General features: G+C 37.4%; 1 protein-coding gene across 1 annotated transcript; it reads left to right on the top strand.

The window, feature by feature from the left end:
* The first annotated feature begins 7,360 nt into the window (after positions 1-7,360).
* On the top strand, positions 7,361-12,369 carry LOC140181311 (serine/threonine-protein phosphatase 7 long form homolog). Its single transcript, XM_072224848.1, has 6 exons — positions 7,361-7,471; positions 7,715-7,777; positions 11,025-11,446; positions 11,603-11,740; positions 11,815-11,905; positions 12,025-12,369. The coding sequence occupies exons 1-6, from the start codon at positions 7,361-7,363 to the stop codon at positions 12,367-12,369; spliced, it is 1,170 nt and encodes a 389-aa protein (XP_072080949.1).
* The last annotated feature ends 513 nt before the right edge of the window (positions 12,370-12,882 follow it).

The raw sequence follows: 12,882 nt of genomic DNA, 5'->3' as shown, positions 1-12,882 counted from the left end.
GATGTTGGTGCTGGGTTAGCGCCGCCACTGCTGCTGGCCGTTCCGAGCTGCTTCGCCGTCTCTGCCGCCGGAGAATGCAACTTAGTCGCCGGAAAAACTTTGTCGGTAAGGATTTTTAAGCTGGTTCTCCTTTCTGTTGAGCTTCTGGGAACTTCATTGTCGCTACATGTTGTTCAGGTCCCTGCTGCCGCTTGAGGTGGCTGCCGGGCTGCCGCCGAACCGGTTCGGAGACCGTCACTATTCGGTTCAGCCATTCTCCCTCGGTCTTGGTAAGCGTTTTGGTTCGAGGAGCCTTTTGTTGCTGTTCTGATAATTTCGGCTGAGGCGTTGTAACGTTATTTGTCACAGGGTTGCATATCGATGCTTGCGTGTCATGCTCGGCGTTCGCGGCTGCTTCGTTTCGCTAGCTCAGTAAGTAATTTATGTTTCGAAAAGCCTCGCGTTAGTATTCGGTTGTGTTTGGTTAATGAATATGAGTTTTGGTAACGTGGGGTCGAGTCCTGATTATTATATGTTACGATTAGAGTTGCTGTGGTTACTGCGAACGTGAGTGAAGCTATGATTCAAGCTGCCGGTAATTTCGGGTTGAGAGAGAAGGTTTCTATGACGCGTTTGGGTTATGGTTTCAACGAGCCAAGGTAGGGTTTTTTAAATAAACTCATTTATTTTAAATTAGAATTGTTATAAATAGATATGATGTGCGAAATGCATTTTTGGTGATTAAGTGAGTCTTATAAATTGCCTGATTTGTATTGGATGAATATGATTGCTGGTTTGATTGAAATAATGTATGATTTTGTTCAAAATAGAGGTTTCTGGTTGTTTTAAATTGAAATGATTTTAGTAATTAAAGTATTAATTTCTCTTACTGGAAATTGATTTGGTCTTGAATCCCTTTTAAAAAGAGTTGAGGATTGGTTTGGTTGGGACCCGGAAAGGGTGGCAAAGTCCAAGTTTTAGGGGAGATGCTGTCGAAATTTCTATAAAAATCTGATACCTTGATTGGAACGTTATTTTGAAAATAATGAATTATGCTTTGAATTAAATGTTTGATAAATAAATTATGTTTGAACTTGCCTTATTAAGAAAATTTTTATAATTTGGGTGTAATTATTAAGAAAGGAATTATGCCTTAAAAATCAATTTAAATATGAAAATTTTTATGTTTTGGAATTTGATTTAAGTAAACAGATTTGGAGGGGGGTTTTAATAGATTTAAAAGAAACTTGATTTTTAATTAATCTATTTCACTTTATGACATTTTTGGGAAGAGTTTGAAGTATTAACTAGAACTTTGACTTAGTAAAACTGATACAATTCACGAGCCTTTGGAAACAGATTTAAGAATGAAACTGAAATTGGGTTTCAGTTTAAATGACTTGGTTTTGGTCTAAGTAAGTTGGTTTTGAAATTGGTTCGGAATATTTGGACACATGATTTGGTTTTGGTTTAAATTCAATTTTATTTAATTAAACCAAGAAGTTAAGGTTTCAGAGGTTTTCAATGAATTTACGAAATGAGTTAGGTTATTCTCCCCTAAAGTCTTGAGACTCTGCTAAGGAATTTTACGACCAAATCCTGATTTAGAAATGAATGATTTTGAGTATTTCAAAAGAGATTTTGAGTTTGGCCTGGTTTCGTGATTGTTTGGAAGTGTTGGAAAGAGGTGGAAAGTGGCTCCATTTTGAAAAGTAATTCTTGGCAAGATATGAATTGAATACGTTTGTTATTTAAAAGGAAATGGGCCAAGAATGAATTTGAAATCAGTTATTGAGCCTGATTGATTGTGGATATCATCAAGATTGATGAGTTATTGGTTGGTAGGCATAAGGGTCGGGTTCATCCCGCTTATGCTGAGAGAATTGATAAATGGCGAGATTGTTGATAAGTCGCTTGCGCCTGGCAAGGACGGTGGTTAATCCCGCTTGTCGAGGTTGCGGTGCCCACGTAAGGACGGTGGTTAATCCCGCTTACGTGTAGATGTGAGGTCGGAGGCAAAGTATCCCGCTCACATCCTTTCGGATCACTGGAGTGTGCAGGCACTAACATCCTGGACCGTGTGGCGGGCACGTTATCCCAGAGGGTTCCCATTTATATGTGACCGAAGGGCAACATTCCCATGGGAATGTGTCAGGTTGGCAATTGAACCGACAATGTGATATCACAGCCAGTAGGACAGACATTCATCATTTGCATCTATGTGATATTGTTTGGGTGTGCATATTGTATTTGGTTTGCCTATGTGAATACTTATGTTAACTGCTAACTGTTATACTTGTTGTAATTGCTCTTGATTGTGCTTGAACCACATTAATTGTGATTGTGTTTGAATCAATTGGTTTGTGATGAGTTGGTTGCTGATTGAGCTGTTTGAGCCGGGGGCCATGTTGGATTGGATGGGCTTGAGGCCGTGATTGGTATATTGAGTCCTAGTTCTGTATAAAGTATCTGATCGGTTCAGTATAGACTTAATGAACCTATGCTTGGAACGGGATGATCATTTATACCGCGTAGGTAACTGCTTTCATGGTTGCGGTCTTGGGAAAACTTTTCAGACATTTTCTTTAAGAAAGGAAAAAGGTTTTGTTTTAGAATATTTGAGAAATTTAGCAAGTTTTCAAAAAGGAACTTTCTGGATTACGAATGTGAACCTATGGTTTTTGGAAAGACTCATAAGACGAGCAATGGTCACTGAACTCTAAGAATGATTTTATCTTTACGTATCTTGTTATAGCACTTTCTGTAATCCTATAGTGAGAACAAGCGAGGACGACGTTCTCACTCCCGTACAGGTTATTCCTTTTCAGGATATGGAAGACGAAACTTCAGGAGAGTTATGTTCATTTTCTATTTATTCGGTCCTTTTGTATTACCGTAGCTATTGTTTTTCCTCGCCTTTATCTTTATTATGTTTGTAAGAGGGATAGGAAATTATGATATGTATATTTGTAAATTAGTATGTGTGTGTGTGTGTGTGTGTCTATATATATATATATATATATATATATATATATATATCTTAAAGTTGTATATGATTTTGCATGTACATGTATGTTTAGGTTTTCACAAAAAAGAGTTATCGAAAGGTTATGCAGTTTTAAGTTTTAAACAGGCTCATATTTTAGTCTTAAATATTATAAGAGTCGTGGTAGTACTCGAGCTATCAGAGTGGCGCAGCCGGAAGCGTGACATTTTAATAGTTAGGGTGTTACATTTGTGGTATCAGAACGGTCTTTTCTGTACAGCCTGAGGAATGGACCGACTATGCTTCAATTGCATACTCTGAGCGTTTGTCATGTACTATGTCTTGTTCGAATAACGAGAATTAGATCTTTGTGCATATGACAATCTATTGATTATTGCTGTTAGTCTTGCATTGCATAATTCCTGATATTAAGTTTGGCCGGCTTAATACTTGTGAATTATGTATATGAAAGCACTGATGGGTTATCATAGACAAGATACGAGTAATAGGTAACACGATTCGTGGGTTTTGGGAACGTTAGAAACTATTCTTGAGGTTACTCAGTTGTGTGCTTTAGATTCTGTTGGAGTCATGTGACCTATTGTTTCTTAACCTATCTTGATGTTCTTGTTGCCTTTTCTTTTGGAAAGCAGTTGGGTGTTTCCAATTCTATTTTCTGTTTATATGCATTCTTATTTGATCCTAAATTGTATATGCCAGTTTGAATTTCTTGGTGTATCTGTCTTTCTCTGTTTGAACTCTTTTTCGTGATCCATGTGATGCATGACTTTGAACTTGTCTTGATGCAGTGTGCCTTTATAGGTCCTTGCTCCGAGTCCTTTAAAAAAAAACTTTTGACTGTATTTATAACCAATTTTCAAACTTTTATAAAATCGCTTTTGATTTGGTATGCACATATCTATATAAAACTTTGAAAATTCCTTATGCAATTCTGATACCTCGCATGTTCTTTTACTGGTTTACGGAACTACACTTACTTTAAGTACAATTTGACTTTTCAAATAATTTTTCTACGGTTTCTATACGTAACTTTATTTGACTATGTACTTAGGTAAAATTTTTATTATTAAAGGAAAAGATTTTGCTTTAATTCCAATTAGCTTTTGTTTGACAAATTGACTTTAATTTGGCATGATACGTTATTTATGCATTCGTTGTTCTTTCGAAAATATTGGGTTCATACCTTTCCTCTCAAGTATGGGCTAATTCTTTAAACTTTTGTTTCTATGGTTGTAATACTTGATTTTGTTTTTTACTATTCTTTTACTTTATGAACATCACTATTAGTCTTAGTTTTCCCTTCCCTTGTAAATCTCATACTCATCCGAGTCAACTTGAATTTGTTTTTATCAAGTGTGTTGTTTGTCCTCTTAATTGTTCTTCTTTAGTCGAAGGTTCTTTCTTGAAAATTCACTGTTGATTTAGTTGTCTTTCCTGACGAGTTTTGCATTCTTTTGGACCAATAGAAAGTTTGTTTGGTGTCCCACGCTTCGTGGATCTTGTTTGAACTCCCTTGACTTAAGATCCTTTCTTGTTTGGTCTGATTTCCTTTTAAGTACACCTTAATATTTCTGAATGTTCTTATGTGATGGCAATTTCAAGTGTAATCTTAGAGTTTTGATGTGAACTTTTGAAACAAGTTTTGGATTCTCTTAAGATATTTAAATCAATTCTCCTTGCTTAAATTGTATCCATAGCTATTCTTTAAATTGACAAAGTTGTTTTGGAGTTGGCATGCACTGTTTTAAATAAAGTTTTGGAACCGACTGATAAGCAAACTTTACCACGGAGTTTCCTTTTCTAAATAGAGTTTAACTTGTTCCATATTTGCTATAAAATTTCATACACGCTTGTTTGAATTTAAACCTTGAGAAATCTTGAACAAACTTTTGATTTTCTTACAAACTTGCCACGATTTCAGTGTATACCTTTATTTGATTGAGTACCTAAATGTCTTTCAGGATTTTAAAAAATTGTTTGGCCTTAACTCGACTGATTTTCATTTTCCAAACCTCACCTATTCTATCTTTTACTTGGAAACTATTTGGACAAAATGCAATTTAGTTTTATTTCAACCCTATTGCAGTCTTGATATATATTTCTGTCACCCTTTTGTGAAATGCGAGTTACATACCTTTCTTTTAGCATAGGAGGTGATCTTTTTTAGTTTTTCATTCTTTATATTCAAATGTATTATGTGTACTTGTCATAAATTTTAAACCTTGAGGGTGTCATCACTAGCTTTAGTTAACCTTCTTCTATGATTTTATACCTTTTTAACTCAGCTTGATTTAGTTTCAAACTACTGCCTTGCTTATGCTTTTGTGTTCCTATCAGTTATCTCTGATTCAGGAGTCATCCTTGAGGTTGTTAAACTAAACTTCCTTCCAATATTTCTCATCGATTGTACATCTTTGTTTACTTGAAGATTCAGTAGTCCTTTCAAAATTCTTGCGGAGATTATCCTTGTTGTTTGTCCTTCTTTTCAAAGTCTTTTATCCTTCTGAGTAAACTCGAGAATTGTTGTAATGTCGCGTGTGATCTTTAGGTATAGTAATGCGATGTGTTAGTTCTTTAAGACCTGATTGTGGATACGGAAGGTGAAGCGGTAAGTGTGCAACGTTATGAGAAGTGTGAGAGTTTTGTTTCTCGCAGATGAGTTTGTGGATGTAGGCTTGCGAGCGGTTATGGAGTTGTGAAGTGATTGATGGAGTTGGGAAGTTGAAGTTTCGATTGGGTAAGAGAGCTGTGAGGGAACGCTATATCCATTGTTTTAATACCAACTTGTCTTGTAGCCTTCTTGCCACATTAACTATAGCTCTGCTTTGTGAACGCCTATCTTGACTTGCACCCTATATTGTTTCTCCAAGCTTTTGTAAGGTTTTGAAACCATATAACCTGTTTGCATTGAGGCTATCTTTATCTTCTGCCTTGCACTATATTTTACCATTATGTTTAAATCTTATGGATATCAGGTATTTGAACTTATGTATATATATGTGTTAAGATCTCTTACTTTTCTAAAAGGTATTTAAGGCTATGCATGATCCTATGTATTATTTTAATTTTCGAGGACGAAAATTTTTATAAGGTGGATGGAATGTAAGACCCAAGACTTTTGAAAAGTCCTATTTTGAACTAATCTCAAACCCTATATTTTTTATAGTTTTATTTTTATAAATTATCTTATTGAAGGTAATTAAAGGTAGTTTTGATTAATTGGATTTAAAATAAATTAAGGTTTTCATCCAAACTCTATAATTATGGATTATTTTTCTATTTACAACTTAAAGTTCTAGAAATCCAAAAATAATGAGTTTGGGCTATTCAAATTAAGATTTTATCTAATTTTACAATTATTGAGTTATTTTATATATTTAAATTGTAAAGTTGGTAGTTGTGAAATAATAAGGATTTTTATATGATTTGGACTAAATAATTAATATTTTAGAGTATTGATATTACTATTTTGGAAAATGAAGAAAATAAGTATATTATTTCTAATTATTTGGTGGGGACATTTTATTGAAAATAATTTATAAAATTGATGAGCAAATAGTATTTTCTATGTACAAATAGTGTTGGGTTTAACTTGGGTTTCAATTACTATATTATTCCCAATTTTATGTGAAATTACCCTAATGTCCTTAACCATAATTTTCAAAATGAAACCCTAACCCAGTAACCCGTACCCGACCCGGTTTCGTCCTCACCCAACCTAGCAGCAGCAACGCAATTTTGCTTTCTCCTTTCCTCAAACTAAAACAACCGCAGCAGCAACTACAAGATGAAGGAAGGAAGAAACAACATTGAGGGAGAAGGAGAGGAGTTCGCTGCATGTGGAGAGAGAGAAAGAGAGAGAGAGACGCCGTTATCCTCATCGCCGGAACCGCGAGGAGTGTCTCCGCCGTTGCTAGCCGAGGGGAGAAGAAGGATCTGTTCGCGCTGTCACCACGCGGTTGCTGAACCATGTCGTGGCCGCCATTGCCGTCTCGTCGTTGGAGCCTGAGCCGCGCCTTTGTCACCGAACCAGAGGAGCTCATCCTTGCTGAGTCGCCGCCATCTTGCCTCTGTCGGCGAGCATGAAGAGAGAGGGAGATGGGAGTTTGCACAGCAAAGAGAGGGAGGGCGCGACAGGGGAGACCATCGCCGCCTGGGTCGCCGTCGCCGGGCCTCCTTGCCATCGCCAGTCCTGCTTGTTCTGTCGCCGGGAAACTCGTCGCTGTTGGGATCTCACCGCCGCCGTTCCTGTTGTGCTGGTGTCGCGCCGAAGAGCCACCATCGCGGGTTGAGGCTGATCCTTTTGCTGTCGTTTCATCGTTGCTGCGGCTGAGTTGCGGCCGTTGGGTCTGACCGGAGAGGAAAGTGGTGACGATGGTGGATGTTGGTGCTGGGTTAGCGCCGCCACTGTTGCTGGCCGTTCCGAGCTGCTTCGCCGTCTCTGCCGCCGGAGAATGCAACTTAGTCGCTGGAAAAACTTTGTCGGTAAGGATTTTTAAGCTGGTTCTCCTTTCTGTTGAGCTTCTGGAAACTTCATTGTCGCTACATGTTGTTCAAGTCCTTGCTGCCGCTTAAGGTGGCTGCCGGGCTGTCGCCGAATCGGTTCGGAGACCGTCGCTATTCGGTTCAGCCATTCTCCCTCGGTCTTCGTAAGCATTTTGGTTCGAGGAGCCTTTTGTCGCTGTTCTGATAATTTCGGCTGAGGCGTTGTAACGTTATTTGTCACAGGGTTGTATATCGATGCTTGCGTGTCGTGCTCGGAGTTCGCAGCTGCTTCGTTTCGCTAGCTCAGTAAGTAATTTATGTTTCGAAAAGCCTCGCGTTAGTATTCGGTTGTGTTTGGTTAATGAATATGAGTTTTGGTAACGTGGGGTCGAGTCCTGATTATTATATGTTGCGATTAGAGTTGCTATGGTTACTGCGAACGTGAGTGAAGCTGTGATTCAAGCTGCCGGTAATTTCGAGTTGAGAGAGAAGGTTTCTATGACGCGTTTGGGTTATGGTTTCAACGAGCCAAGGTAGGGGCTTTTTAAATAAACTCATTTATTTTAAATTAGAATTGTTATAAATAGATATGATGTGCGAAATGCATTTTTTGTGATTAAGTGAGTCTTATAAATTGCCTGATTTGTATTGGATGAATATGATTGCTGGTTTGATTGAAATAATGTATGATTTTGTTCAAAATAGAGGTTTCTGGTTGTTTTGAATTGAAATGATTTTAGTAATTAAAGTCTTAATTTCTCTTACTGGAAATTGATTTGGTCTTGAATCCCTTTTAAAAAGAGTTGAGGATTAGTTTGGTTGGGACCCGGAAAGGGTGGCAAAGTCCAAGTTTTAGGGGAGATGCTGTCGAAATTTCTATAAAAATCTGATACCTTGATTGGAACGTTATTTTGAAAATAATGAATTATGATTTGAATTAAATGTTTGATAAATAAATTATGTTTGAACTTGCCTTATTAAGAAAATTTTTATAATTTGGGTGTAATTATTAAGAAAGGAATTATGCCTTAAAAATCAATTTAAATATGAAAATTTTTATGTTTTGGAATTTGATTTAAGTAAACAGATTTGGAGGGGGTTTTAATGGATTTAAAAGAAACTTGATTTTCAATTAATCTATTTCACTTTATGACATTTTGGGAAAAGTTTGAAGTATTAACTAGAACTTTGACTTAGTAAAAATGATACAATTCACAAGCCTTTGGAAACAGAATGAAGAATGAAACTGAAATTAGTTTTCAGTTTAAATGACTTGGTTTTGGTCTAAGTAAGTTGGTTTTGAAATTGGTTCGGAATATTTGGACACATGATTTTATTTTGGTTTAAATTCAATTTTATTTAATTAAACCAAGAAGTTAAGGTTTCAGAGGTTTTCAATGAATTTACGAAATGAGTTAGGTTATTCTCCCCTAAAGTCTTGAGACTCTGCTAAGGAATTTTATGACCAAATCCTGATTTAGAAATGAATGATTTTGAGTCTTTCAAAAGAGATTTGAGTTTGGCCTGGTTTCGTGATTGTTTGGAAGTGTTGGAAAGAGTTGGAAAGTGGCTCCATTTTGAAAAGTAATTCTTGGCAAGATGTGAATTGAATACGTTTGTTATTTAAAAGGAAATGGGCCAAGAATGAATTTGAAATCAGTTATTGAGCCTGATTGATTGTGGATATCATCAAGATTGATGAGTTATTGGTTGGTAGGCATAAGGGCCGGGTTCGTCCCGCTTATGCTGAGAGAATTGATAAATGACGAGATTGTTGATAAGTCGCTTGCGCCTGGCAAGGACGGTGGTTAATCCCGCTTGTCGAGGTTGCAGCGCCCGCGTAAGGACGGTGGTTAATCCCGCTTACGTGTAGATGTGAGGTCGGAGGCAAAGTATCCCACTCACATCCTTTCGGATCACTAGAGTGTGCAGGCACTAACATCCTGGACCGTGTGGCGGGCACGTTATCCCAGAGGGTTCCCATTTATACGTGACCGAAGGGCAACATTCCCATGGGAATGTGTCGGGTTGGCAATTGAACCGACAATGTGATATCACAGCCAGTAGGACAGGCATTCATCATTTGCATCTATATGATATTGTTTGGGTGTGCATATTGTATTTGGTTTGCCTATGTGAATACTTATGTTAACTGCTAACTGTTATACTTGTTGTAATTGCTCTTGATTGTGCTTGAACCACATTAATTGTGATTGTGTTTGAATTGATTGGTTTGTGATGAGTTGGTTGCTGATTGAGCTGTTTGGGCCGGGGGCCGTGTTGGATTGGATGGGCTTGAGGCCGTGATTGGTATATTGAGTCCTAGTTCTGTATAAAGTATCTAATTGGTTCAGTATAGACTTAATGAACCTATGCTTGGAACGGGATGATCATTTATACCGCGTAGGTAACTGCTTTCATGGTTGCAGTCTAGGGAAAACTTTTCAGACATTTTCTTTAAGAAAGGAAAAAGGTTTTGTTTTAGAATATTTGAGAAATTTAGCAAGTTTTCAAAAAGGAACTTTCTGGATTACGAATGTGAACCTATGGTTTTTGGAAAGACTCATAAGACGAGTAATGGTCACTGAACTCTAAGAATGATTTTATCTTTACGTATCTTGTTATAGCAATTTCTGTAATCCTATAGTGAGAACAAGCGAGGACGACGTTCTCATTCCCCTACAGGTTATTCTTTTTCAGGATATGGAAGACGAAGCTTTAGGAGAGTTATGTTCATTTTCTGTTTATTCGGTCCTTTTGTATTACCGTAGCTATTGTTTTCCCTCGCCTTTATCTTTATTATGTTTGTAAGAGGGATAGGAAATTATGATATGTATATTTGTAAATTAGTGTGTGTGTATGTATATATATATATATATATATATATATATATATATATATATATATATATATATATATATATATATATATATATATATATATATATATATCTTAAAGTTGTATCTGATTTTGCATGTACATGTATGTTTAGGTTTTCACAAAAAAGAGTTATCGAAAGGTTATGCGGTTTTAAGTTTTAAACAGGCTCATATTTTAGTCTTAAATATTATAAGAGTCGTGGTAATACTCGAGCTATCAGAGTGGCGCAGCCGGAAGCGTGACATTTTGATAGTTAGGGTGTTACATGTTTAATTTTACTTAAGTAATACTTAATAGATAATTAATATTGCAAATTATAATGTTATATATTAGAACAATTGGGGATCTACCGGATATAAATAAATAACCAGCATCTATAATGTTGTAATATTCTTGAGAATTGATTAGGAATGTATGTATTAGTTGATGTTATTAATAGTTAGTTTTGAGAAATTTTAGGGATCAATAATTCAATTTAGAAGTTATAAATATTTGTTTTAGTTTGATATAGTCAAATAATTTATGAATGTTGTGTGGTTTCAAGTAATATGCGTTGTCGAGTTAGTTGTGCAAATTTTGTTAATGACTTGCTGTAGTTAAAAAATTCTTCCCTCTTAGTAGTTAGTTAGTAATATTTAATAACTTGACTAATAATTTGTTATGTTTTTTGTAGAAATTAAGAATGCTGATATGTAACCATCCAGTTTCTCCGGATCGATACAACGATAGGGTGGAAGAACACTTACGAGTTACTGGGTTTTACCATGCATCTCAGATTGGTGTAGTACAATGTCAGAAAGCACTGATAAATGCTCTAATCGAACGGTGGCACCCAGATATACATATGTTTCACCTTCCCATTAGTGAATGTGCTGTGACTCTTGAAGATGTGGCTCTAATTCTTGGTCTACCAACGGATGATCTTCCAGTTACAGGGATGACAATGAGTAGTTTCGAAGCCTTGGAAGCGGAGTATTTGGATCAATTTGGAGTTGCACCGCGTAAGCAGGAGTGCAGAGGATGCTGTATAAAACTGACGTGGCTGCGTGATCTAAAAGAAAACTTTCAGTTGACTGATGAAATAAGTATACAGAGGTATGTGAAGTGCCACATTATGTTGCTGATTGGGACGATCTTGTTTGGGGATAAATCTGGGGTAGGTGTGCACTGGAAGTTTCTACCCTTGCTTCGTGATTTCGGCAGTATTAGACAGTATAGTTAGGGATCAGCATGCTTAGCACACCTCTACAGGGCATTGTACAGGGCATCTCGCTTTAACTGTAAAGAAATCGATGGTCCACTAACACTTCTGCTCGGATGGGCTTGGATCCGACTGCCTTATCTATCGCCGCTTCCTAGGGAACCCCGCAATTTTTCGCTAGCAAACAGGTAATATTATGTTACAATGTATCCGTATGTAGATATTTAGAATTCAGTTGCACTAAATAAATATATCATATTAGGTGGCGTAACTGGGAGTGTGATGACCGACGATATAGATATCTGATGCTAAGTCACTTTAGGAAGGCCTTTGATGAACTTCAGGACGGCCAGGTTTGTTTTCATTAAAGATCTATTAGTTTCGAATTTAGGGTTTAGCTAAATCTGATGAAGCATTGTAATTGTAACTGTTATGTGGGTTGTAATTATGAGTTTCATTTATTTTTTGCCAGTTTGTCTGGACTGCTTATGCTGTGGATCGCGTGGATCCAAACATAATTCCTGCTGAAATCTACGTGCAGTCGGTTGTCTGGAGCGCAACAGTGCCGTTGGTGTCATTCGAATGTATCGAGTGGCATGCTATTGATAGGATTAGGCGACAGTTCGGTTTCATTCAGGGAGTACCTCATCAGGAATGGAATCTGGACAAGGCGCATGGAGAAGTCCTGACTGGTCCTAAGAATCTTAACTGGGCCACGGCACCGAGTCATTCATTCTGGGTCATGCATTGGACAAACAGGTATAACCACGTTCTTTCTGAGCTTCCCATGCCTTCACAGTATCCACTGGACACTTAAATGTACTGGTACCAATCAAAATTTGGGGACCGCTTGAATTTGTCGAGTTTTGTTGTTCAAGAGAATGATGAGGATAATCAGGATATGGATCAGGGTAATGAGGATATGGATCAGGGTAATGATGATATGGATGAGGGTAGTCAAGATGTGGATGATGACAACGAGGAACAGGAGCCACAGTCAACGCCACCATCAGGGCCAAATTTGCTTCCACAAGAACAACCTCAGTTCTCAAGCCAGTATGTACCTCAGACACAGTTCACCCCCGTCATTTCCAATGCATCAACACTATTGGGGTATGTCACAATTTGAAACAGGAGAAGGAGGTTCTTTTAACCAATTGCTTGATTCATGGCTGCAGATGCAGGACAGTCACAATATGGCAATCAGCCTGATTTCATGGCAGATAGGTATTCGTTGGATGCGAGGCTTCCATGCCATACCTCATCGGTTGCTTCTGGAGGGTTTGTGTCTGTTGACTCTAGTAGAAGTGAAGGTGGACGCGGAGTTCTT

This window comes from Arachis hypogaea, chromosome 18, assembly GCF_003086295.3.
Source record: "Arachis hypogaea cultivar Tifrunner chromosome 18, arahy.Tifrunner.gnm2.J5K5, whole genome shotgun sequence".
NCBI lineage: Eukaryota > Viridiplantae > Streptophyta > Magnoliopsida > Fabales > Fabaceae > Arachis > Arachis hypogaea.
The sequence above is the reverse complement of the archived record's forward strand: the minus strand, read 5'-3'. Positions and strand labels throughout refer to the sequence as shown.